The sequence below is a fragment of the Arthrobotrys flagrans genome (genome assembly GCF_004000055.1).
Source record: "Arthrobotrys flagrans strain CBS H-5679 chromosome Unknown unitig_1, whole genome shotgun sequence".
In the NCBI taxonomy this organism is placed as follows: Eukaryota; Fungi; Ascomycota; class Orbiliomycetes; order Orbiliales; family Orbiliaceae; genus Arthrobotrys; species Arthrobotrys flagrans.
Genome location: NW_027137556.1, coordinates 3,687,058 through 3,714,408, shown reverse-complemented (window position 1 = coordinate 3,714,408; position 27,351 = coordinate 3,687,058). Strand labels below are relative to the sequence as shown.

The 27,351-nt window shown below is 45.1% G+C and overlaps 6 protein-coding genes across 6 annotated transcripts; all 6 read right to left on the bottom strand.

Annotated features, from left to right (window-relative positions):
* Positions 1-274: 274 nt before the first annotated feature.
* On the bottom strand, positions 275-1,047 carry DFL_009122 (uncharacterized protein; the record flags this gene model as incomplete). The annotated part of the gene is made up of 2 exons (XM_067638959.1): positions 275-704; positions 779-1,047. 2 exons carry the CDS (start codon positions 1,045-1,047, stop codon positions 275-277), a joined length of 699 nt encoding a protein of 232 aa, XP_067486795.1.
* An 837-nt stretch (positions 1,048-1,884) lies between these two features.
* On the bottom strand, positions 1,885-2,897 carry DFL_009121 (uncharacterized protein; the record flags this gene model as incomplete). The annotated part of the gene is made up of 5 exons (XM_067638958.1): positions 1,885-2,046; positions 2,289-2,376; positions 2,516-2,556; positions 2,654-2,684; positions 2,866-2,897. 5 exons carry the CDS (start codon positions 2,895-2,897, stop codon positions 1,885-1,887), a joined length of 354 nt encoding a protein of 117 aa, XP_067486794.1.
* A 5,046-nt stretch (positions 2,898-7,943) lies between these two features.
* On the bottom strand, positions 7,944-8,484 carry DFL_009120 (uncharacterized protein; the record flags this gene model as incomplete). The annotated part of the gene is made up of 3 exons (XM_067638957.1): positions 7,944-7,985; positions 8,059-8,234; positions 8,334-8,484. The coding sequence occupies 3 exons, from the start codon at positions 8,482-8,484 to the stop codon at positions 7,944-7,946; spliced, it is 369 nt and encodes a 122-aa protein (XP_067486793.1).
* A 2,818-nt stretch (positions 8,485-11,302) lies between these two features.
* On the bottom strand, positions 11,303-11,770 carry DFL_009119 (uncharacterized protein; the record flags this gene model as incomplete). The annotated part of the gene is made up of 1 exon (XM_067638955.1): positions 11,303-11,770. One exon carries the CDS (start codon positions 11,768-11,770, stop codon positions 11,303-11,305), a length of 468 nt encoding a protein of 155 aa, XP_067486792.1.
* Positions 11,771-21,741: 9,971 nt separating this feature from the next.
* DFL_009118 (uncharacterized protein) lies at positions 21,742-24,274 on the bottom strand (the record flags this gene model as incomplete). Its single annotated transcript, XM_067638954.1, has 4 exons — positions 21,742-22,476; positions 22,528-23,814; positions 23,875-23,968; positions 24,081-24,274. 4 exons carry the CDS (start codon positions 24,272-24,274, stop codon positions 21,742-21,744), a joined length of 2,310 nt encoding a protein of 769 aa, XP_067486791.1.
* Positions 24,275-24,776: 502 nt separating this feature from the next.
* On the bottom strand, positions 24,777-26,330 carry DFL_009117 (uncharacterized protein; the record flags this gene model as incomplete). Its single annotated transcript, XM_067638953.1, has 5 exons — positions 24,777-24,995; positions 25,052-25,188; positions 25,246-25,481; positions 25,552-25,841; positions 26,043-26,330. The coding sequence occupies 5 exons, from the start codon at positions 26,328-26,330 to the stop codon at positions 24,777-24,779; spliced, it is 1,170 nt and encodes a 389-aa protein (XP_067486790.1).
* Positions 26,331-27,351: the final 1,021 nt, after the last annotated feature.

The following is a 27,351-nucleotide window of genomic DNA, read 5'->3' as shown; positions in this document are numbered from 1 at the left end:
AGACTCTCTTCCTTTTTGCATAGCCTAAAACCTACGATAATACATTGAACGCGCATAGCGCACAATTTCTTTTATATCCTATAAACCTCTCTCCAGGTGCTTGAGTAAAGCATCTCAAGCGCCAAACCAATATACGCCTTTAAACGCCTTTCTTAATCCATGCATGAACTAGTCCCGCCTTTGCTATGGCAGTGGCCATTATTCCACCAAACTAGATACGAGATCTCCCAAAGAGAAAAAAAACCCCATCCGCATGTATCCATATAACCCACTACTACGCCCCGAACCTCGACCCCCCGGCAACATGTTTCTCCCCCGGCACCAAGTTAACATGATCCTTCGGATTCGCCGCCGCCTCATAAAGCGTAATGACCGGCTCCCTCCCAACCTTCATAAAATCCCCTCTAAACCCCAAATACCAAATTTTCGTAACATCCTCCTCCCCATAGCTGTGATTCTCCTCGAAGAATAACGTGAGACTTCTGACGTTATTAAATAACGCTCTTTTTAATGGGATTTCTGTGACTTCCGGACGGGATGAAGGGGGGACTAATGGGATTTCGAGGGTTTGGGTGGGGGTTACGGATGAAGCGTTGGAGAAGTCGAGGTCGGTGCGGTTTATGAAGATCTTGAGGGTTCGGGGGGAGGTACTGTCGGGGGGTGAGTAGATTAGGAGGGAGTGGAGTTTTACTATTCCTGCGAAACTAAATTCCACCACAACGTACTTGGTATTAGCTACCCCGCTCTTCCGGAAATAGAAAAATAAGAAATAACATACGGAATAAACATAATCAACTCCTGATCGCTATCGCTCTCCAACTCAGGCGTAGTATTCAACCTCTCATCCCAGGTTTTTCTCAACACCCGTTTCCCAGCGTCGGGTTCCGATTCGTTAAGCGTCGAGACAGCATCAAAGTCTATACTGTTATAAAGCGACGACTGGATCGCGGGTGTCACGTCGTCGTCGTGGGTGTGGTCCGCGTGATCGTGGTGGTCGTGACCGTCGGCCCCGCTGCCGTGCGTATGTTCGTGGTGGCAGTGTGACATTCTTGCAGCAACGGTAGACGGGAAGACTAGTTTGAGGGGCAAGGTAACCGATGAAGAGGGATAGCAGTAGGTTTATAATTTAGTAAAGTCGTCAGCTGGGTGGTTTTTCTTGCTTTCTAGTTCGTCTGTAATGATGTTGGAGGGGTGAGGTTGCAGACAAGCGACGTTATTGGCCGGGGATGTCTTCCATGTTGGATGTTGTGCAGCTCAACACCATGTTCCACCCTGTAGGGCTGAATATAAAGAAACCATTCACTCCTCCGGGACATTTGAAAGAAAAGAGCTCCCGTAGTCAGAGGACCTCTTGCAGACGGTATTGCCGCCCCGTTTACTTGGTATTACAAACGGGAATGCGAGTTATACGATGGGACGTTTGCAATCGTTTACGTCATGGTTACTTTTTGATATCATGGGATGCTCATTTAGACACAGGTCATGTTTATTGAAAATATATATTCGCGGGGATCAGAATCCCGTATTAAAGATGAGGCTCTAACATGCACAAGAGGATGCATATGCGCAGGAACAGCCCGCAGAGTGTGTCATGTAATACCACGACCTTATGATATGCATCATCTACCGTCAAGAAAGCCTCGTCCGGTTGATGAACCAATCTTTCCAATAAAACCACTCAAACTATAAAGCATGACTAGACTCTTGCGGATACCCTGAAAGGGTCTTACAGGGTCCTTCTTGTCCCTTAGGACTCTCATGACCCTTCCTCCTCAAACTCAAAGAAAATGAAAACCGATGCCGCAGGTACCGTCAGGTGTCTAGACCGGGCTTTCCATCTGCTTAACCTTGTAGAACCTTGGAAATCCATAACATACTCCATACTCATACCTCTCCACTCCCTTCCCAAATATCCCCTCGTGACGACGCCACCAACGGAACATGATTCCTGTAATCGAACACTGCCGCATACGCATTTCGGTAACACAGTATTGCGACCAAAATCCCCAGAATTGCGCCAGCCAAGATAGCGCACCAGTGATGCGACTACATGGGGTCCCCAGAAAAATGAGGCACATTAGTCATTTCCCATATCCTCCGAATACCCCAGAATCTCGTCTCTTTTTTCCTAATTCATGATACCTTCCCGGTCCCAAGTTCCAGGCTTTTTTGACTTTTTTTTTTTTTCTCTTCTGACCTTTTAACCTTGTATATACGAGGATAGCCCATTTCGGCTCCTGAAACACACATGTTTTTAGGGCATGGGGAAACACGAAAGGAAGGCTTACCAGATCAATAGATCTTGCCCCAGCCATAAGCACCGCCAGAATCAATAGTGACAGGCATAGCAATATCAACAGCGGGAAGCTTTCCAGTCTAAGAAAATTTTGCGTCGAGTCAGTCTTCGGATGCCAATTCAAGAAAATTTTCAAAAAAAAAAAAAAAAAAAAAAAAAAAAAAAAAAAAAAAAAAAAAAAAAAAAAAGTTTCTCGACTCGGAAGAATTCTGTTATTACCCCCAGGCAATCATGTTATGATCGCCGGTGCATATTTCTGACTTGAAGTACATATGTCCCATCGTGTCCCGCTCCACGATGTCGCTGCACCCCAGGTCGAGGACGGCATAGCTCCAGAAAACCCGGACGGGACCCTACGAAGGTCTTCAGGATAACCAGGACAAAGCAACTTGATAGAAGAATCACATCAGTAAATGATCTCAACAAAATAAAAAACAATAAAATAAAAAATTCAATACACATGTTCTTTATCCCTCAGATTGGACGTCTAGGAATAGTATCGGGGTAAAAACCCAGATCCTAGCTAATCCCTTGTTCAGCAGGATAAAATATTTTGCTCGTAGACGTACCGTATCAATATACTATTAACGACCCCCAACATGGCCCGTGCACACTCCTTCACGCTCCCATTCTTGCATACCAAGTTTAGCAATCCGACTACAAAGCCGGGAATCCCGACATCCAAGCCGGCGCTCAGCCAGAACGAAATGATCTGTGTGCGAACAGGGTGATCTCACCCGCGCCGACATTAAGAAGAGGAAAATCAGAAGAGGAAGTATACATGGGACTCGTATCGTCGAAACTAGCAGGTATCCGAAAGTACCTATGCTTCCCACCCACGTCCGGCACCTGCACCAACCCACAGAATAGCAAACCAAAGCTGCGGATACAGTCGTGGGCGGATGGGGTAGGCAGCAAAGCATGAGGGTCGCCTCGTAATTGGCAATGAGCCTGATGTCGGCCTGGTCGGCTGAATCCCACTAGCTGCTTCTTCCATCACATCCACTATTTTTCGATGCACTGGTTTGCTTTTTGGAAGATCTTTTCATAGCACTTCTCGGATGATTTCCAGTGCAGCGACGAACATCAGGAGCCACTTCTTCGGGACGTGGTGGCATACAGCTCAGCTTGTTGGTGGTCCGGCCGTTTTGAGGGAATTATTGGTTAACCGATTAATGGACAGGCCTGGCCCAGGGTCTATCGCAATTGAAGACCTTCAAAGACGATTGGGGTAATTTTGGTCCTGGAAGAAGTTCTCACGCATGAACGGAAGATGCACATACAAGGCCAGGGTTTCGAAAGATATCTTTTGGGCACTGCGCTGCAACTGCACCGCTAAATTGCAATTGGGGGGGCACACTTGTGATAGATCCTGTCGACGGGTGCTAGAGTGGGGGTACTAGGACGGTTCAATTAGCTCGAAACGCTATTCATCTGTGATTAATGTATGAAGCCATCATACCACAATCCGGCGCCATCACGACTTTGAATGGAACTTTAGCATCCTGGTTAGTTAAGATCTGGTGATAAGAGATTCAATGCCACCACGCCGTCCTCTCTCCCCTGTCCGATACTAGCGGCTCTATATGTAGGTTGCGTGGAACAAGGAACAAGGCAGTAGGAAGGAGCAAAAGACGAGAGAAGAGAATGAGATCCGAGGACGATGGCTTGCGTGACTAGCCCCGATGCGGGCTATGGGACCGTTCAAGATGGAGTTAAAGATTCGAAGTTTGCAAATTCGTTATCGACGCGCCCAAATGATACAATTAATGCAGTGCGGCAGTAAAGAAGCGAAGCACGAATTGCCTGATCTTTTGTCCTTCCGGGTTTCAAGCCGCCATCCTTTCGGAACAGCTCTGCATTGATTGCATTTGAATAGGTATTATTTTATTTTTTTAAGTTTGTCTCTGCGCTTTGATGAAAATGTCTGAGATTTCAGCCTGTCCCGCATCGATCTGATCCGATCCGATCTGATCATATTATATTAACTCGTTCTTTTTTTTTTTTTTTTCGTGGTCATTTTTGGCAACAGCACCGATGAACAAGGTGTTGAAAGGCGTTGAAAAAGGGAGATTTGAATGGAAGACTTGAAAATGTCATGCCATTGTCGCAGCATCGTGGAAGCCATGGCGTTTTGGTAGCCAACCAGATAGCTCGGAGACATATATCCACTCATCGGCCATGCATCGTAGCCGTATATCAATTCTTGGTTCTTTCGGCCTCCCCGTCAGCCGGGGCATACATACGTACGGCTGACGGGATTCCGTTTGCTCGATCCCAACCCGATTGCGACGATGAGCAGAAGCTGAAATTGCATCGTCCGTCGAAAATACCTCGAACGGGTAGGCTCTAGGCACTCACGAGGAAGGCGCACACGACCTACTGCATGCATGCATGCAATCAATATTGCTTTATCAACAAAAGGATTGTGAAAGAAAAAAAAAACTAAAGAAAATACGGAACGAAAGAGAGAATGAAAAAAAAAAGAATTAAAGCCGATCCAATCAATGTTAGATCTGTCCGATCTGTCGATATCTTGCAGCACCCCCGCTTAATTTAATTAAATCGCGGCTGCAGTTTAGACGAGCGAAGCTCAAGCTTCAATTGATCAATGCCTTTAGTCTACCGAAAACTCTAAAGTCTACTAATTAACTATCAGCCGAAAATCGATCTCGATCTCGAACACCCTCTCAAATTGAGAATCCCGCATGGACGTGGACATGTATATTGACATCAAAGCACAGATGGGAACAATACCTCTCACTTTTCCCCTTATATCCCTAGGCGATCAATGTAACGTTTGTAGTTTAGACTTCGAGACCAGCCTTTGAATGGCTAGCGAACCGACACCAAAGCATGGCCGTCTTGATACTAGCGTTTCCCACCACTCTTATTCCAACTCGGTTGCTTAAAAATCCCGTTTTGTTGGACTCCTCAATACAGGAATCGGATCGGCATTTTGCTGGGAAAGTGCAAATGCAGTCCCAGGAACCTTTTGAGATTTCTAATATCCTCGGGAATACAATCTGGAGAATGTGATCATACGTAGAAAATTTTTTCTTCATTTTTTTATGTATTCAGAGCTAGCTTATTTTTTTCAAGGAACAACCAAGCAGGAACCGCTTGAACTACGGAACCGAAAAACTCCCCGACGTCTAAACCCTGTGCTATGACGTTAACGATATCTTGTTCGAGCTGTAAAATATAAATTTTGATATTACCTTAGAACGTCGAAGGGGGAAAAAAAAAAATTTAAAAAAATTGAAGATTCTTCATATCCACTCATCTACTATGGAGCACCGTGAACAAGAATTATCTGAGGCAATTAAATTTTAAAATAGTAAAGAATCTTCAATTGAAAACACAATCACCCAGCCTTTCGCCTTTTACAAACCTCCATCACCACTGTCGATCCGGTCCACTTCAACCCCCCAAAAGTAGAACAAGGGTCCCCGCCTTCACTATATCCCGTGAATCGATGTGTCTGCACACCCTCCTACCAAATCGATCATCAATACTTCTAAACAGAGAACTCCAAAGCCGATCTTCGGCGCCTCCCAAATGCATTCCTTTCACGTATTCGCTAGTTGGTTGGATGGATGTATCACTTATCCATAGCCAACTGCCATATCGATTTGCCTCCGTCGCTTTTGTCCCTTGCTCAGCTTCGGCACGGCTCCGCCGCGGCCTTTCGTACGGGACTTACAATTGGTTTGAACTTTAACATCGTAGACGTGTAAAACGCTAGGTTATTGTATCAGAATACTTTTTTTTTTTTTTTTTTTTTTTTTTATCGAACCCGTCATCATGTAAAACACCTAATATCGATCCAATGGCTAGCACCAGCCATTGTGATACTTCAATAAACCCCAGGGTTTTTTCCCGACAGAAGTTCCAAGATCGAGTAAGAAAAAAAAAACCCCGCTAGTAACCCATATTAGCATAGCGCTTTCTCTCCTTCTATATAAAATCTCTACATAGTATGCGTTGGCAGAAGCCTCTCTATTGCCGTATTCTACACCCGAATGTCTAACTTAACCGTTCCATAACGTATCAATTATTAAAGGTATTACCGTACTGTACCATAATAGCCCTCGAACTCCACGAAAACAGCCCGGAGATATTCGTAATTTTCTAGGGCCTTGTACTTACTAAGTAAGTATCTAATTGTCTGGAATGTTGGCATCGTAGCCTTGGTACCACGTTGCAGACCGACAAAGCAAGATACCGTTCGTACATATACATATACATATACATACATACCTTAGTCCCTGTAAAGGATATTTATGCACATACCATGGCAGAAAACGAGGCTTGGGGAATGGGGGGACGCTCGAGACTGGAGAAAGAAGGCTACCTTAGTAGCTCAAGCAGCTAGTAGCTGTCCCGAGCTGGGTACTTTCCAAACCCCAATGTAGTACCTTTAGGCTTTCCCGGCATAAGAAAAAAAAAAAATCCTTCCGAGCAATTCGGACCGGAGGGAATGGCATAGCAAGGGGGGAGGAACGGAAGTCAAAAGAGCTTGAAGCTTGAGAATGATACGATACGCAGTTGATACTTGCCCGCTTGGTGGTATTTTTCGTTACAAAAACAAAGCTCCACGGAAGCTTAAAGCTGGGCAAAATGACATAACTTCCGGCCCTTATTACTTGCTTCCTTATGTAGGAAACCTTAATGGAGAATTTATTCAATCGAGACCCTAGGCCCTGAAAATTAAAAGAAAGAATGATGAGCAGGTTCTCATGTTCAATTACGCCACTTCCGGTCGACAGAATTGAACGAATTCCTCCCGGCTTCGTAAAAAAGTAGATCCGGTGACGGGAAGATCGATGATCGAATTCGACTCGGTGGGAAAAGGCCAAACCTGGAGTCGTAAGTCTTTAGCTATACGGCCAAGGGTGTAGGTTTATAGCTATAATGCCAAGGATGCTTCCAATGGAGGGGTAACCAAGTCCTGTACATACTACTAGCAATGCTATACAAAGACTTGAAACTCGAAGATCGATATAACATCACTTGATAATTGCGTGTCCCATGAATAAAGAAAGTTACATGTATATTGGCATTACATACCAGCTTCCCAGCTTCCAAGGTATACAAGACAATCTTAGCTTCAAACGTCAATTGGCAATATGAACGATGCAAGCAAAAACAACGCATACATCCTGCTTTGGTTCATAGCGCACCACGGCAGCCGGCTGGCCAGTGCTTGCTTGATTGCTTGATGCCGGGTCCATTGCCATTGCATCCCAGCATCAATCCATGGACCCCGCGAAGACTGGCCTCGAATCCGATTTGCTCCCCAAAACCTCGAGCGTGAAAACTTAATACCCTCGCTTTCTTTTCTATTCTTATCCAAAACCCAGAAATATTCCGAATGGGCTATATGAAATTAACATCAGGGCCTGCAAGAAAAAAAACCACTCAAAGCCGTTGCCCATTAAAACCGCCTCGGCCAACATATCCGACTGCAGATACCTCCGCACAACCACATCCCCCAACAAATGAGGCTGCGAGGCGTTACGCCCTCCTCGGAGAGGCTCAAAGTTTTTTTTTTTCTGCATCGCACTCGCACTTTGCCATTTCATTTGCCCTTCCGTCTGAACAAAATATCTCAAAAAAAAAAAAAAAGGGGATACTTTTCTGGCTAATTGGGTTTGAAAACGGCTTGAAAGCTTCCTAAACGTCTCTGCACTTGAGTGCGTTATTCGTCTGCAAGAAAGAGAGCTGTGTACAAAAATGAACAAATTGCACATTCTCACAGGGAATAGCCTTGAACACCCCCAATCAACTTCTTGAATATCCCAACCAAGGATCTCGCCAATTAAGCATCGAGGGCCGGTAGCAGGCGGGACGGGATGTAACGGAGCTGTAAGAAGCACTCTCGGTACCCAATATCGGACAGTCCTCCTGTGAATCACAAAATAGGGGGTCGCAGCTTGGGCATTCGTTGTTAGCCACCTCGTCATCTTTTAAGACATTGTTTGGGAACAATTAAGTAATTGAGACAGCAAACTCGCTATTGCATATCACGAACCTCGGAGAAGAAGGGGTAAAATACCCACATATACTATGTACTGAGTTTCGAAAACCCTCAAGGTGCTGACATGACGGAATAGTGCAGAGTCTAAGGGGAAAACAGAAATTTTCGCAGCGAACGGTGCCAACAAATCCCAGGCCTCACTCATCGCTTGTCCAATCGCCCTTTGCGTTCGGAATATGAACATGAATACGAACAGGCAAGAAGGGGGATAAAACAACCCTTGGCCCTGACGGCTGCTCCCGATATCTGGGGTAAATTTCGAACAAAAAAGACCACCTTCTCCCACATCTCGCATAGATTTACCCAATTTCAAGGGAAACAGGCAAGCCGAAGAGATTCAATTGATTATCAAACCAAAGGCAGTCCACCCTGCTGCTGCCTTTGTCTCCTTCGCCGCGCGTAACAAAAACAAAAGGATCCTAATATACCATAAAAAATCTCTTTATATTGACAATTGTAAAATTTCGTGAGATCCTATTGAACGGAACCCCCCTCCGTACCGCATGTCGTTCTTCTACTTACCGAAAACATGAAAGGAATATACATACGCGCCTACGCATAAGCTGCATTTTTTGTAGGAAAGACATGTAATCCTGTCAAGAAGGAAAACGCGGGATGCACAGCATACATTTCGTTGTTATGTGGGGCATTAAACATTCAACATTTGAACGGAGGGAAGTCGAGGTCCTAATTCTTCGACCCCTTGTAGCGGATAACACATAACACTCCCGTGCGATTAAGCGAAACGGAAGGCTACCCACACTTTCCAAAAAAAAAAAAGTCGAGACATTTTGCGGAGAAAAATAACGTTCCTTTCTTGCTGCTGCTGTTCATATATCTTTACTTTTGGGGACGGACATATGTGCATATAACTTTGTGGGATATCCGTGGAAAAAGGAAAGTCTTAGCACCCGCGGTATATACTCCGTATGTAGCACAAGAAAGAGGAAAAGCCTTTCTCAACAATGCCCTGAGACGGATAAAGGACGCTGGATTACTGGCGGCAGGATAATTAGGACCGTTCGAGACCCTAAAGGAATCAAGGAATTGACTTTTTACCATCGTGCTACTAGCAAAGAAAATAATTTTAAATTTTAAAAATTAAAATTAAAAACTAAAAATTAATATATATTTTTTTGATATTAGGATGTTATATTAGCTATAGGTTGAAGGGGGGTTTTTTTTTCTCATATAAACTTCCCTAATATCCTGCGTTAGGCAGGTACTCGTAGCCTGTCAACGTCAATGGTCATAGCTTTTAGGAACCGAATCGTTAACCCCCGTGGTTTTCCCAATTCCCCCTTCCATTCGGCGTTTGGCACGGACTCTGCGAGACACCAACGTGGGCTGCTTGAGAAGCAAAAAAATTTTAATATGTTGAAATTTTTTCAGCTTATGAGCAATACAGAAGCTAATAGGTGGCGACAGCAAAAACTTGGAAACCGGGAACGGAGTCAATCGGTTCCGAAGCCCATTCGCTCGCTCGTTACCTTTGTTAACTTTTTCTCCCTCGAATATTCGTCATACTCATGGTAGCTATACGTAGTATGCTATCACGGCCGACATTCGGAAAGACCTAGAAAAGACACGGAAAAAAAAAGTTTGTATGGGGAAAAACTCAAAGTATCGCAACCAGCCCATGAAAAACCTTCGTATCAGGTGTTGTAGCTATAAGCGTGACCGTTCCCAGCAGCTTCTTATAGGGTGCATCCGTTTTCGTCTCCGATTCGTAATTGTGAAAACAAATGAAGGAATTTTTTGCAAAAAATCAGATCCGATCAACTTTGCACACTGCAGTAATGCGTGTGAGGTATGGGGAAATCGCATCATCACTAAATAATCACCATGCATAATCGGTGGTTTATGTGGTGATCGTTCGCCTTGCTGTGCTCTGCCCTGCATTCGCAAGTTGAGGTAGCTAGGCCTATATGGCCACCCATTCACATTCACTACCCTCTGTGTGTGAAACACAAGGACCCTCGATAATTGTCAATCAATCATCTACAGGATCTACGGTTCACAAGCTTACGAGGGGTCCTTTTTTTTTTGGTTAATGATTTGATTTGGTTTCTTTCGGCCTTGGTTTTTTTTTTTTTCCTTTTAATGTACATTGATGTGGCACAAGAGGCATTTTTTTGAAGCCTCGAAGCGTCCACCCACACACGCACGTTCGACGTGAGAGCTAATCGAAAAAAAGTCATCGAGGGATTTATTTTCAAGTTGGAACAAAACCGCCGTCGAGCTTCTTTTTCGTTAGTTGAGGTCCTTTTTTTCAAAACAAAGGAAACGGAAAATGTTAAATCCCAGATAACAAAATCCCCAGATAGATGATAAAACTCCCACCCTGCATAAGACAACATGATATTTCGCCTGGGTAAAAAAAAAAAAAAAAAAAAAAAAATGACGAAGGAAATCCAACCGCTTGCAAAGTTCGTTAAGAAGAAGTTATGAGTGGAAATAAAGACATGCGCAAGTAGTTCTGTGAAAAGACCCAATACCACCATTGTATAAGAACGACCGTTGCTATTCGTAAGGTTGAATTTGGATTTTACCCCTTGCGCCGAATAAGTCGGAATGTTGGGATAAAAAATAAAAACTATCCAGAAAGGGAATTAAAAATATGAGGCCTTGTGCAGAGGTAGTAGTAAATATACATGAAGAGAAATAAAAGACGAGGATGAGAGGTGGTCTCCGGCATTCTCTGGTCGTGAGATGGCGAAGATTGGGGTTGTCGGGAAGGATGTTCTGATAGAGAAGAATAAGAAAGAAAAATGACTTTTGTAGAAACCCAGTTGTAACCCCGTTAAATGCTGAAAATGGTATATTTGTTTGGTTTTATAGTGGTATAAATGAGAAAAGAAGATGGGAAAGAGGAGAGCAATGCTGCGTTAGAGGCCGTGATATTTAGAATATTGGTTTGAGGTGAGAAGAGTGTGGGTGGTCGAGGTAGATGGTTTTGCTGTCTAGTAGATGGTCATTCGTCGTTTGTTGTCCCTGACCTGATCGAAAGCATTGGCATAGTCGTTAAGCTCTCGGAGGGCCTTTTCGGACAGATAGGATTGTTCAAACGGCGAATGCTGGGAAGGCATCGAGGAAAGAGATGTCCTTGATGGCGAGGGGTGTAGGTTCGATCCGGCGGAACCCTTCCTGCCATTGGAGTTGCTAGGCGGTAGCCATGTCGAGTTCGACCTAACTGGAGATCCAGAGGTCGTCTCATGTGTCCTTGATAGTGTAGAGAAGTTGAGGGCAGGAGGCAGGTAGAATCCACCAGGGGCACCGCTTGTACTTGTGCTTGTGGCAGTCTTTGGAGACGAACTACAAGAAGCCCTTTCCATATCTGCTAGACGGCAGGCTTGTGAGCAGTAGGCGGCTCCGTTTGGTGCTTCCCTATCGCAGGAGAGGCAGTAATCGAGAGACCACTCGAAAGGCATTGTGAATGTAGTCGTGTATATTACGGTGTTGAAATGTTAGGTCGAGTAGTTATTGAAAGAGTCTGGCTCTGTATCTTATATCTATCACTTTCGGATGAGTATATTCCGATGCAGTGGAGCAGACGTTGGTTGAGATATATATATTAGATGTTGATGGATTGGGGGGGGGAAGGTTCAGGCTATGTGGTGGCCGAATGAGGGAGCACCCTATGGTCGTAGTCGAAAGGGAGCGGAGAGATGAGTTGAATGCGTCAATGCATATAAGGTGTAAATGAACCGAACTGATTGAAGAGACAGTGGTTGTTGGAGTTCCAAGCCAAAATATATATATATATATAACTTCCAGACGCAAATATAAGAGGTCGTAGAGGCACGGAAGGCCAATATGTTGGAGGGGAGCAGATGTATTTAAGTCAGTAGCAAGCAAAGTGAAGGGTGGATTCATACATGCTAACTAACGACACCACACACCACTGGCTGGCTCAGCGCAGGCAGGCTGTCGCTTTTGCTTTTTGTTTGGCTGGTTTCTTTTTCTGCCTTTCGTTCGATTTTCCCTCTTGATGTCTTTGCTTTTGGGGGGAGAGAGAAAAATATTTTTTCTTCTTTGAGGACCAGGATGGGTAGGGGTATGAAAATGGACTAGCGCTATAATCCAAGTTAAACTTAGTGACGAGGACTTATTCCTCTGAGAGTGGAGGATTTGCTCAGCGTGATATTGCGAGAGGGTGTCGTGCTCGATGGCTTCAGATATTAATGATTTCGTACTGTGATTATATAATATGCGCTCAGTACGTACTCGAGGCGATACAGTATCTATCAAAGACATGTCTACCAGACTGTATTGTTTACTTATTCTTTTGATCAAAAGCAATGCCCACTGCGTATACTCTTCTCTATGTTATACTAAAGTACAGAGTATCTGTATATCAATGGAATAGTATGAAGGAAGTACGTATTGTTTGGGGAGAATACTGATCAGCGCACACATGGCCGCCCCTCTCTCGTGCCATGAAGTACCGCTTTGTATCGTCATTTCTCTTGTCCCTTTGCAATTCTCTTTTCTTTTTTTCCCAGCTCGCAAAGTTAACAACCAACTTAGCCAGCTGCCGCTTCACTCTGGCCCCTGCCACCAGCTCGGGTCTTTCTTTATGGCCAGGGTATCTCATATCTCCCAGATCTGGCCATTCACGTCGCCCGGTGCGACTCGGATTCAAGTATTTCTTTCATATAAACGCTGCCTTAGAGCGACCTCACGTAAAGTTGAGGTTTTTTTCCCACCAAGTTTCTTCTCACAATTGTTGATACGATGTACTGGATGTACCCTGGATATGTAAGTGCATGTGGGGAAGCATCGCCAAACCGTCTTGTCCTTTTCTTCCCTTGCCCCCGCTTCCCTGCTTAGCAAGGCAAGCAAGCAACTCCAACCTCAAGGGATCGATCGCCAAAGGGAAAAAAATATTTCACAGATATTAGTGCTCCTGAGATTTCAGGTTTGCGCTTCCTTATCCGGAAAGCGTAGCACTAACGTCGTTCTCTCGAGAAAAAAAGTTTGGGGTTTCTTTCGCTCTCGATATTGGACGGACAGCCCATCGAGCTAGCCCTGCAATTGGCTAAGCGGCTTTTCCCTTTCATACGAATGCACAGCAGGTACAAGAGATACAAGCACAAATTCGAGTCCCTCATTCTTTTGCATTCCATCCTACGTGATGTACCGCCTGACGCCTCCGTGAACTGGGAAAAGCATCGGAGGTACCCACACACCGACTGCTAGAAAAAGACACTGAGCCGCTCTGACGGGTGGCCTTGTAACCCAAAAGGCGTGTCATCTGATCATTATTTCATCTCAGTTTCTTCGACGACAACGCTTTCCCTAAAACGATGGGGATTGTTGGGATGAAAGGGAATTACGGCAATCGATAAAAAAAAAAAAACCTCGTCCGTGAAAAAGCCTCGATGTGGTCGCAATCGCCCAAAACATTGGATGCACTTACATATAGGATTTCCCCCACCGGAAAGGAACAAACGGGTGATTATGGTGATGGTGATGATGATGAAGAATAGCACTTTGATCCGATCGTATATCCTGATACCGAATCTCAAGGGGGAATGCAGGGCATGCAATGGCCAGATACGACCCTTGGAGATGTGAAAAGTCTATCAGCTTCCCCGTTCGAGCATTTTGCATTTGGGCATCAATAGATTGTTTACATTACAGGGCGAGTAAGCCCCACCAGCCGTAAAACCTCATACGAAGATTAAGCAGAACGGTATCGTGCATTGCAGCATACGTACGGCATCATGCTCACTCAGTATCGGTCTCCATCCAGCGCCAACCAGCCCCTCTCACTATCTCTCATTGCGAGCAGCGACAATGTGAACGCTCCCGTCAGAAACAAAAACCTGGGGTTTCCTCTTTCTTTTTTTTTTTCTCGTTTGGACGGGGACTGGAGTTTCTTCCCATTTCAGCCTTTTCTTCCCCAGATTTTTTTTGTCGGTGTCAAAGCGTTATACTTTTTTTTTTGCTCGTTTACCCCCCTGCAATGACATCCTTTTCCTCCCTTCTGTCACAATTTTTTTTTTTTTATCTGGTTATTAGCTCGCTAGCAATGACCATCGTCGTTTATGTTTGACCCGTCGGAAACGTTGGAAACCCCAGAAAGCCCTCAGGCATAGTTGCCCATTGCTTACTGGCTAGCGTTCAGGGACCCTCCCTCGTAGTCGCCGTAATAACCCCATCTGTTCTTGCGTTAATATGCAATGCACAAAGCACAGTTCTGCCTCCCTACGATGATACAAAGTACGGCTATACACAGGCTATTATGTGAAAGTTTACTAATTTGAACCATGCCCTGGTAGCCTTGCTCTGGTCGACAGTGCGAGACGAGACTGCTATGTATTGGACGAAACAGACATTAATCGCTCCCAAGAGCTTGGAAATGCGGAGAAGCAACGAAATTAGATGGCGTTTTTGTCATCCATAATAGGTAGTTCGTAAACCGTAGCTGCTAAGATTCCAGCCCGCTGTTATTGCTCTTCAGACATCTCGTGTCTGGGCTGTTCAATTAATAATATATGATATGTGACATGAAGACGGAGACGCCATCGGTTGCATCTGCTCAGCTGACTGACCGCCTTTAAAGCTGCTTCACAGGCTGAACTCGAAGCGTGCCGTGTGTCGTATACCATCATCGTGGCTTAAGTCTCCGCAACACACCCTCTCCATCTACAACACCCTCTTCTCTTCAAACATCAAATCTCGTGGCATACACCCCCAGACGAGATATCCCTCCATTTGCAGCCTATCAGATGAATTCCACGTGGGAAGTCCGAAGAGCTGAAGCTTCAAATGGTTATTGTTGATGTTCCAAAGCCTGCTCTTCCCTCCCACCATATCGGTTATATGTCAAGCCACCATTCCCATCAAATTGGCCACTTGCGGCCGCTATTTCAGCTCCCAGCTCGCTATCGAATCAGCGTGCATTCCCTTTGCATCTTGTCTAGTATTTCGCTACCGATTGAACGGAGCCTGAGCCTCTTTTCCTTCAGGCATGTGGCTCGCCTCACCTCCCGTCGTATTTTTTTTTTGTTGGAATGAAATGACCATTCCTGACGATTTCAACAAAACAAACCAAAGAAAAACTTACAAAGTAACATACCAAATTCTTTGTATGCGGAGTACTCCGCCGATGAAATATTTTATATAAAGAATTCACAGGCTAGCTCGATTCTCCCTCTTAGCGACCGCTTTTTTTTTTTTAGTAATCGCATGGTGTAACTGAGACAATACTGCCATTCATTTCAGCCTTTTTGATTTCGTTCTGTCAATCGGTGTTTGGCGACGTCAAAAAACTTGGATCGAGAGATGTCAGAAAGACGCTAGTATCACACGATGTCAAATGATCTCCGGAGGAATATGCCACCTTTAATATCGTCATGAGGACATTCTTCTGCATTGGTTCCAGAATAAGAACGAAAGGGAAATGCCTCTTCGCACAAAGAAACCATTGTACTTCGTCTATGAGCTTATTTAGTCTACTGTATCCGGTTACACTAAGCAAACCGGTCTTACAATTCATGGGAGCACAAGCCGTAGATGGTACCATCGGTCATTCACAAGCTTGCGGACTGAGGAAGTCTATATCGATAGCCCCGTTACCATGTGGCTAGCAAGAGCTCATGAGCTCCATATCTTTGTCTCTCGCTCGTACCACAGTAGTGAAATCTCATATATTCAGAAATTCCGAGTATCCGAGTTTGACAAAGGGTAAAAAAAGTCGGATGCCTGCTCTAACAAAGTACTATGAGTGTCTACCCGATAAAAGAAGCGCTCATGGAGATGGTGGGGACTGTTATACATGTATACCAAAGACCCTAGCAGCAGTTCCATCGGCATAACCCTTTGTCTCAAAAGACCCTCTCGTCATATAATCAAACCCACAAATGAGAGAGCTTCCGAATGTGCGAAAGAATGGGGCCCTTGTCAAACCGAAAAAAAAAAAAAAAAAAAAACCAATATAGACAATTTAATGTTTGTAAATTGCGGCCGGATCTCTCTCTCAACAAAACCTTCAAGGGTTCTCGACCGTGTGCAAAGTATCGTTGGTGCCCAAGGCGTTGCAAGATGTTGTGCTTTTAGGTGGTACAAGCTCCCCTTGCCGCTTTCCCTCGCTTTCCCTTCCCTTTTGCCTCTGTCTTTCGTTCCTTTGGGAAGGTTGATAAGGCAAACTCTCGAACCGACGCGGGTATCTCGGTACGAGTGGTTTTTTGACTCTCCTTAGCTCTGCTTTGGCTTCGAAAGTCTCCCGTCTACTTCCTTTGGGCCCGCCACCCCCAGCTACTTTTCTATGCAGAATGCAATGTTGTTAGAGAAATGGGGTCAGCCCAGGATCATCGGTACCCACAGGTACCTCTTGTTGCTATCACCAATCTACGTTATCAATTCCTTTGGGGAAGGCAAGAGTGCCACATCTTTTACAGACGCTTTGCCAAACAGGGGTCCGTTCCTACCTCAAAACCTGAAATGCAGTGTGAAATAATAGTTCTTATGTGGGACCACGACTTGCATAGTGAATACGTAGGCGGAGACGGTATCTCAGATGTACCACCCCTGTCCCAAATTCACACTTGTTACCTGCACAAATGTTTGGAATTTCAAGGAACGGCAGACACGGCCGCGCGATCGCTATCATTTGCCAAGGGTCCAATTGAATCCGTGAAAGAGATTCAAAAGAGGGACCCCGTGCTAAGTCGCTGTATCTCGAAATTCTTCATGCAGGTTGAGTGAACCGACTGCGACAAGAAAGATAAAGTCGGTGTTTTCAAGTGCAGATGCTGCACCTCGAAGTCACCGATACACCAGTTTATAGACTAGTACGCATCGAGAGGAAAAAATTTCTCAACACCAGACTTTCTTACGCTTTCGCCACCGCATTGCCATCGTGGTGCGACTCGAGATGGTTGAAAAATTTTTTTCCAAGCTCCTGCTTTTCTACATTTTAACAGCCATCTTAGCGTCTGTGCCGACGACGCCGTCCGATTGGTAATTTAAAGCAAAATTTCAACCTTCCAAGTCCGACTGTAAGCGAAAACGGCGAAGGAAAATATTTTCCCTAGAGATTGTTGGACAAAGTATAATGAATTGGCCTATGAACTGGCACGTTTTCTCGAACGAACTTCAAATGTAGGACCACTTGTCGCCAATGAGCCGTCGCACATGGTCTCCTTTCTAACCCGGTGCTTCGGCCAGCGCAGGCTTTTCTGTTCCAAAAGTTTTCCCCAGATCGTTACTTTTTTTTTTAAGGAAAGGGTCCGTTGACATTGACATTGGCCTGATATACACTATAATTCCCCCCTTTCCACAAAGAGAGTTTATGCAAATATCATTCCCATCGCGGCCCATGAATGCCTATACTTTACAAAAGTTTGTGGATATCATTGATTTATATGTAGATCGTTCCTTCTGTAAGGATAGTCTGATTATAGCCTGCTTTTCTATGACAGGACATGGCGTGATATTGCTACGGTTTTCATGACTTTAATCTTCTATCACAAAAGCGGTCGATCGTTTCGTGTCCCAATTTAGTAACTACTAGCCGGAACAACAAAAAAAAGTCTGTATTTGAAGCATAAATTCAGGAAGCTGGAGATTATCGACATGATCCTTGGGGATTTTATGCTTTGCGCCTGCCGGTATTTATTTCCAATAGCCGCTCGAGACGATTTCTGAAAACATACAATACGTCCTACGGGATTGCATATGTGTGGGGTGGGGGTGCTAGCTCATCGATATCGAAGAGTCGGCCTGACGAGGCCGCTAACCGTCCATCACAGTATGGAACGGTTTGAGACGGTGCATTGTCCCACTTTGGGCAACTTTCCTCTGGTTGGCTGGAATTTTACGGATGGGCGTGAGAGGGGAGACGGCTCAACCGCTTGTAATATCAAAATCTGAAGCTATAGTTAGACCAAGCATAACAAAGCAGACTTATGAAAAAAGCTCATTTCAGCAAAGAAACAACATGAACTTTTTGCTGCAAACCTTTTGCTTGGAATATCAGGATATTTTCAACCTTCTTGTGTGCATCTTTCGCCACAGGGGTTATTTCCAAGAGGTCTGCGATAGGCCAAATGGATTGAAGACTGACTCGTGGCCATAGTGGGGCCATAATAGGGCATGAATCGAGATGCTATTGGACAATTGGTTTTCAATTTCCAGATCCTGCAAAGAAAGAACATAAACCAGGGTCACTGGACCAGAATTCCATCATCTGTGACAATATTATCGCAAGAGATGTCATCACCAAAAGAAGGTATTCTGCCTTTTGGTTTTGCCTGAAAGAAAAAAGATTTGGGATCGTGGGGCACCAAAAAAAACATTAGAACAATAAGCAGTCGCACGAATCGCAATATCGATGGCTAATTAGGAAATATGCACCTCCAAGCTATAACCTTCGGTAAGAATCGGAATACACATCTCATGGATATCTCGCATTGAAACCACCTCATGCCTGGGTTTCAAGTTCACAAAAATATCCATTTCCCTATGAGCCGCCACCACTTTTGAAGGAAATTTGGGGGTCACCGTCGAGATTCATAGGCCGTATCAACTTAATAAGCCGGACCTACAGGCCTTCCGAACAAGGTCCACGCGGAAAGGGAATCACAAGCAAAAAGCCATATCACGCTCGTCATATAGGCTCGAGATAATCTCCCTGCAGGCGCAAGCCCTGCAAGCATACTCTCATCGTCGAAACATTCGAGCATCATCATTTCATGGGTTAGAAGGTGAGATATCGGATTAAGCTGGACGGGTGTGGCTCAAGATGCCCCATACAGCTTGGGGGTACATGCTCACTATATCAAGCTTAAGTCAGCACTCGTGTCATGGTCATGGTATCCCATCCCATCTCGTCGGTTCCGAAGTTGCAAAATTCCGAAGGGGACAAAGTAAAACATAGCCAACCAACGAAACAGTTAATCTCGGGGCTATCTTGCTCTACATACATGATAGCAATTCGATATATATGTTATGAGTGGGTGTGGTCGCTCGTACAATCGTAATTTGATGTTTTGCTTTGATAAGCAGGCCGTTTCGTCTGTGGATTGCATAAGCCTTGCAGCAAAGAACGGCATCGAATTTGTCGGTTCTTTTTTTTTTCTTCTTCTTCTTTAAGCTTCATGCCTATCTCCTTTGCGAAATTTCGTCCCAAAAATGTGATATGCCAGGAACCGTGATTTTGGTGAGCAGTTGGTTAGTAATCCTCCCCGGCCCCGTTTCGATGTGGAGATGGGGCTCTGCTACAGAGCTCCTTCGATAGCTTCACCCCGATATTAGAACGCGAACGCGAACTGGCTTTTGCACGAAGGGAAATCTGATAAAGGCACCGATGAGTCCTCCTAGTCCGCCCTAAAATGGTGCGACAGACCTCAAAAATAATTTTTTGTTTTCCAGAAGCAAAAGAAACTAACGCTATAAACTTCTTTTTTATTCCGATCCCCACAATGTCGGACTTCCGTTCCCATCCAGTCGGGCGCGGGATGAATAAATGTCCAACTGCGCCGGATTCCAACGGTAGTTTTTAGCGCTTACGGGCACACCGATTGTGAAACTTGAGATGAAAAAAATTTTTTGATCAGGCTTTCGCTCACACTCGAAATCTTCGCTCGCACTCACGGCTCCCGGGCGTTCCTGGCCCGTGTCGGCGGTAGCATTGGTCCGTTTTCTCATCAGACATCCTAATTGGTTCTAGTCGAAACGGAGACTTTGCAGTTTGGTTTTTTGAGATGAGCGATGAGATTGACGGTGGACTTTCCCAGAGCTGGATTGTGGAGTAATGGAAAAATACGGAAATACGAAAAAAAAGGCCTCGAAAATAGGAATAGGAAGAGGAATATCGAATGCAACGTCCTGGACCTGCGCCTTCTGTGACGTCAGAAGGTAGCAAGTGCCTGACCCAGACGGGATCACGCAGCTTACTCGATAGCGTCTTAAGAATAGGACATTGTGATAATTATAGTGGAGTGCAGCTTGCGGCCACGGGTTACGTTGGACGTATGTATGTTGGAGATAGGCTGGTTAACCGCTGTGATATCATATCCAACGAGTCGAGACTCGACTCTCTCCCCGTAAGACTTCGGAGAGACGTCTACGAGTCCCCCACCTCTCCTCAAAAAACTGCTTCGCAAGCTTAAGTTACGTCTCATGGTCACTATATTCTCGTGCAATCTTTCCGGTGACACCTAAAGGGTGGGAGCTCGCGCTCGTAGAATATTGGGACAGCATGATCCCGTCTCAGCAAGTGCAAGCACCTGGTCCGCATGGACACTGCGAGTATGGAAGCACAGACTGTTATGATAGATAATTGATTACGCAGCCCTACGAGCTGCATGGGGAACTGCATTTTATCCATCCAATTATCTCTAGTATGGCAAATCCCGCTCTGCATTGCCTTCTGAGCCTCACCTCACCACTGCCCACCTCGTCTACTGTGTCCATACACACAGTACAGCAATCATATCAGGCTCCGTATTAAGCAGCCCTCAAATATAAATATTTTTCGAAGGGTTGGTGATTTAAATGCTGACATGCATATTTGTCCTCAAGCATCCATCTATTTTTTAATGAATACAATAACTATCCTTTCTTATGAAAATGGGATATCATGTGCTCGCTCTTCAGCTGTGCGGAGCGCCGTTGCCGTAGGCTGCTATATTTGAATTTCGCATTGATCTGATCATTTCATCCCTTCTGCCACCGCGAAGCTTTGATTATGACTCGAGATGATATCCGTTCCCTTCCAAATCTATCAAAGAGTTTTTTTTTTTTTTGTTTACCACGAGGTCGTAGGCTGTCGTTTGCGCCTAAGCCTCTCAGGCCTGCGCGGTTCAGATGGTCGTTCATTCTGAAACCTACAGACCATATGTGAAACTGTCTTTTTGCTATATATAAACGGGAGCATTCTAGAAAACCCTTCAAAAGTTGTAATAAATCTCCGAATTTCATCATGGAATTCGTAATTTTGCGACAGAGCTCGCTAGGTTTGAGAAAAGTACACCAAGAGAAAGCCAATATATCACATTGTCTAGTCGTCATCCGACAGACACAACAAAGAAAAAAAATTATGGTCCTGTTGCATTATGCCCGGCTCCAAGTTCCCCTCAAACCAACCGCACTAAAAAGAAAAACAAGCGTAGTTCCTCAAAAAGATTCCTTCAAACGATGGATAGTGTGGATGTAACATCCCAAAGGTACCTCCAAGTACCTTCTAACCCCACCACATACGCAACTTTACGTTTTCAAAAATGCCATCCATCAAATGAGCGCATAAAGATCCTCTAGATCACATTTCTAGTTAACTCCGGTTCTCGGCTATCTCACTTGGCGAAAAAAAAAAAAAAAAAAAAAAAGATTCGGACGCCATATGTAGACACATCGGCGTGCTCCATCACGCCATAACAGCCAACCAAATGCTCTAAGTCCTTGCTGTGAGATTCAATAGTTGGTCAAAATAATGTTTAGTATCGATGCCAAGCCCGCCGCTTAATTTTATTGGGATGGAAAACCCGCTCTTGCTGTCTTTTGAAGTTCGGACATGCGTTCTGTGATCGGATCCCTTTCGGATAATGAATGCTTCTCGGCGTCCCCGTCGGTTCTTGCTAACCGAGCCGATAAAAGACGTAATTTCATCTGCAGGTGGTATAAGACCCTGTTGTTCGACCTGAGAGTCGATAGTAGTAGCCGGGGAAGTCGTGGAGGTTAGCTGAGATCTGTTCTGTGGCTCAACCCCTTCGAGGCGCATCCAAGCAATCCACCAACCCCGGGTTGTTCGATTGGTTCGTTCTCTTTCTCCAGATGGGGCACCGAGGGGAATGTCTTTCCACCTAGTGTCTTCGATTACCCTCAGTATTTGCGAGTGGACGTGGAGGGCCTCCACTCTTGGGAGTCCTCCATTGGTCGTTATATCTAGTGGGGTATTGAACACTGGCTCGGGGATACTGGGCAGAGATGTGTGCACAGTCAAGGTAGCCGGATCAAATATAAGATCGAATACACCCTTATGATTTGACGGCTGGTACTGCTTCTCGGATGAGGATATTAGTGGACCTTTCAGCGGCCCTAGCTGTTGGTGTAGTAGCTTGTAGAAACTCGGCTTCGTAAGGGACTCATTAGTGGAACGGAAGAGCATTGCGAATATGAAGGGATATGCCTAGTTGTGATATTAGTAGCTGGAAAGTATAGGCGATAAATTCAGACCTACGGCGTATGCAACGAGACGGCATTCCTCAAGAACAAGTTGCTTATCAACATCATCCTTAGTCTGTGGCATATCCCCCGTCCTTGCCACCCAGATCGTTGTTGATATGAAATCTTTTTGGTCCACATTTATATCATTCGCAGTCGGGTCTTCCTCCTCGTCGTCCAAGGCGCCGGTGTACCCAATAATGAACCTGCCAGATACCTCTGCGAGATTTGGCTCTGTGTTTTGCTCCGATGTATCTGCCTTAGATTGATCTTCCTCTCTGTTTCGATTCCATGCGGAGTATGCGGCATACGTGCCCAGCGTCAGAACATTTAGCATCAAGTTATTGTTGCCCTTCGACCCCGAAGATTGGCCATTGTTTGATGCACTGGCGGCGTTGGGCGACTTCCCCTTCGTTTTGTCCTTATCTTTGGATTTACGATCTTTCGAACCGGATCTAGCCGTTGGTTCTGTTTCTTGGGTGTTTTGTTGGGCTTCTGTCGGGAAAAGTGGAGGAGGCAACCTCGTTTCCGGTTCGCTAACCTCTTCAACGGGAGCCACGGTCTCCGCCGTCGCTGAAGTTGATTCCCCAGACGTCGTTGCCGCTGTTACTGTAGTTGTGACCTCTGACGTCGAGAGTTCCGTATGTGGAAGGTCTGGGGTCGCTTTGGATTTACCGCGACGAACCTTCTTCCTTGATGGCCGAACTGTCTGATAGTCGAAGGACGAATCTCCATATTGATACCATCTTGCCATCCACTCTGCCAGATCCCTTACACTTTCTTTGGCCAAGTTCCCCACGCCTCTGTAAATACATCCATCATCAGGGCCAGGAATCCTTCCTGTTCCTCGGGTTGAAAATCCTGGTTTGGATTTCTTCGCATCCTTCGCATCCTTTTCATCGCCGGGTAGTTTCCCGAACCGAGATACAACAAGATCGATCATTCGTTCCGAGCCGTCTGTTTCGGTCCGATTCCGATCTGCGAAGCCACCAAGTACCTTCTTTTCCCCCTCACCCACTCCTCTGCCAATTTTAATTCCATTCCATACGTCTACGGCGGGGTTGCCATTGAGCATAACCTCCCACCGCCATGCCCATCGTGTATAGAACTTCTCTAAGCGCTGGACAAGAATGTCCCGCCCGTGATTCGATAGTATGAAATCTAGCGTTCCATTGAAAAGTAGAAATTGTCGATACGACGTCTTAAGCTGTGAAATGAGCACTGAATGTGGTGCTACTTCTCGGGGTGAGAAATCCGTAGTCGGCGGGTCAGTCGCATAGTGGATCTGCGTAAGATCGATTGACTTTGTAGACACCGGCGTCAGTAGCGATAATCTAGAAGTTTCAGGTATTATATCCCCTACAGCGAGAATCCACCACCCGGCCTCGATCTCATGGAGCACGATTCTGCTCTTCTGCGTCTCGACGACGTTTAAGTCCTGCGCTCCAGAGAAGCCTCTGGAAAGGTTGCGAGTTGGCTTTCATATTGACTTTATAGGTTTGATCAGAGACACGAGCCCTGTCTACGACTAAAATCCATATTGGGGTTGAGAGAAAATAGATGTGATACCTTGCGAATTCGATTATTCCTTGCGCAAGACCTATCTGTCTCAAGCACTCATTTTGTGAAGCTGGTGAACGCGACGTCCAGAAGACGATTTGGTCCGGGAGTGTTTCGTCCGTGAGTCCGAGGGAGGGGTTGAAGATGGCGAGGTATGAGAGGGAAGCGGGGGTTATCGATGAGGGGGCCTGCGACGACGCCATTCCGGGGTCGGAGAGGTGGACTGGATCATGTCAGTCACGATTGGGTGATGTATCGAATGTTAAGGCTCGCGACGACACCCAATTACGACACGGGAGTGAACCAAGACGATCGGAATGTAACACACAACACGAAAGGGATTTAACTCCCCCGAGGAAATATTAAGCGGCATCGTAGGCATCAATGGTATTCAATTGGTTAAAGGATATATTATCTAGTACTTGGAAACAAATACATTTGAAGAAAAACAATCTTAGAATCAAATAACCTCAATTGTAGGGCAACTGTCGAAAGAAGTTACATGCAGCCTCTAAAAAATAAAAGCGATACATTATATGAATTCATGAAACGTTACCGGACAAGAATATCACAAAGTGCGAACTACGATTATCTAGCTATCGATATTGGTGCATCAGTAGACCCAGATTGAAATTCCGGTAAGTACGTATATACTACCTAGAATAGTATGTCCTGAGTGCCAGCCCTGAGTGATGCATTCTTAACTTAGGCTAGATTCAAGAATTGAGCCAGTTGCAACACTTGGTTCCAGGACTGTCGGCGTATCTCGCGTACAATTGGATTTTGGTTGATGGAGCCTATACACTTCATGAAATGGGCCTTTCTTTCATTCTCCACCCAGTCGTGGATGTTAGTCATCGCAGCATGAAAGCTCTCTACATCATCCCCAGATGTTAAATCGTAGGAGGCGAGTTCACACATGTCCTATTTAATTGTCAGATTCTAAAATCCCATAAAGCCGGAGTGGATGATATACTTACATAGTGGACGTTGTTCTCAAAAGTGCTCTCGTATCGAAACATTACCCAGAGAGTGAAGTTCCTTTCAACTCCAGTAAGACCAAAGATAGGTGTTGTACTCACGCTGTTTGAGGTTTTCTCAAGTTCTGCTTGTCGTTCTGCAAGTATGGACAAGCATCGAGCCAGTTGATTTTTAACTACTCGCTCTGACGTACCTCTCCATTTGAGCTCCAGAGCCAGGAAGGGAAGGAAGAGACACTCAGAGGTTTTATCAGCTTTGGGCGAAAGTACACATAGGGATCTAGGTATCTTATCCCAGATCTCGGGGGTTATCGAGAACGCTGACTCGGGGTTTGGGTACCCGCAGAGATAGTCGGGTCTGATATGGTCCTTAATGTTAGCAATGACATGCTTCGGTCCGATTTCGCTGTTTATTTTATGATTACTCTGGCTGAATATTTGGGGAGAAAAGTTAGAATAGATTAAGGACGGCCACAGCAAAGAATGAAGGCTTTACTTACCCTTCGAGATCGCCTTCGTTTAACACGAGATTTTGGAAGATATTAACTTCGGCAACAAGGAGGTTTTGGAACATTTGCTCCGGCTTCCTCTTTTCTCCCGCGTGTCGCTGCCTAGCTGACCTTCGAAGCTTTGAGTGGAAGAGGTATTCGTCGATTTCCAAAGCTTTTTCCTGTGATGTGAGGCTTTCGTCGAGCGCTCGATCCCAATCAGGGTTGCGGCTAGCCTTGTGTTCAGTGTGGTCTTGGAAGAAACGATAGCAATTTGCGGCCAACGAGCTTGTTTCTGTCGTCTGAAGAAGTCATGTTTGTTAGTAATACTTTTTGACGCCGTGGTAGGTTTTAGGGACGGATTTGGGCCCCTAGAAATGATCCCCCCTCGCGTAGGCAAATACATTTTAAACCTACAAAATATGTCTCCGCGGGAACTAATAGGGATGATAGTATGGCATTCTAGTCACGAGACTAGATAGTATGATAGCAGATGTACTTACTTGCTCCCTACGGCAAATGATTCTATTTCTTTCGGCGTAATAGAGATCCAATATGTTTTGGCCCGATTCGTCCTTCCGATCCAACTTGATGATCATGTCCTTTTCGAGAATTCTAATGTTATCTCGAGCTAGAACATTGACTTTATAGTTGATATTATTATAAGGTGCCGACATCCGACGTTTAGAATTCCGCTGAGCTGGCGTACGCCTGCTCGTGGGATTTCTTAACATCGGTCCTCGTTCTTGACGTTCACTACGGTTGGATTTGGCGACAGATATTTTCGCCATTTCTTTGCGTATAGTTAAGTAATTGATATATGTATTGATAGCTAGAATAATTATATATGGAAAGATGTAGTCGATAAAAAATAATAGTTGAGGCATGAAAAATGGTTTATAGAGCGACGGCAAAATTTAGACGATTGGGTGATATTCGATTCGAAGAATCTTGCTTTGGGGAGAAAGCGAAAGGCTGAACAACCGAACGAGTAGAAAAACGGTCCTACGCTTTATAATACAGTGCTGGCCTAACAGTATAGTTCCTTACGAGGGAAAATCAGCCTGTTGCGTGCAAAATTTGCACTCCATGGTCTAAGCCATCTTAAAAATAACAAATACAAGGGGAATGGGGGCATTGTATTGTTCGGGTGGGAAGGGCTTCGCAGATTCGAACGGCCTAGGCAGTCCGCCTTACCCCTCACTCGGCGTCGGTCTACGTATGTGGTATTCCTTGAAACATGGGCGCTCTCTTCGAACCCCTCTCCGCTACTAAAATCTGGAAGTCATGGATCAAAATTTGTCAGAATGAATAAGGAAGATTAATTAAAATTACAGTGTATATACGTATAAATGTTGCTAATGTTGAATTCGAATAATTAGTCATTTTCAACGACGCTGGCACTGAGGTTGTCAAATTTGCAAAAAACTGCCTCGAGGACGACAGCAGACAGACTTGCCGAGTTGGGTTTCTCGAGTCAAGGATCAGCTGCAGGTTTTAGGCTGCTTAGACGTATGGCTGGTGGAAAGTTAACGGTTGAAAATGAGTTATATTAAGGAACCGCATCTGTGTGGCACAGGATCAAGGATGTAGTCACATGGACAGTTCTATGGGCCAGCCTATAGTTTAAGGGGGAAATTCTCATACGATTGTTGTATTGGATACATCGATAGAATTGAGAAGTGAACGATTTCGAGGCGGACAAATCGATACAATGCCGTAAAAGGCCGGTTTTCTAGAAATTGTGGGGCAATTGGGCCGTGCAGAGAGCTTGAGGTTGCGCAAACAATGGCGGGTTCTCACACTCGCTTG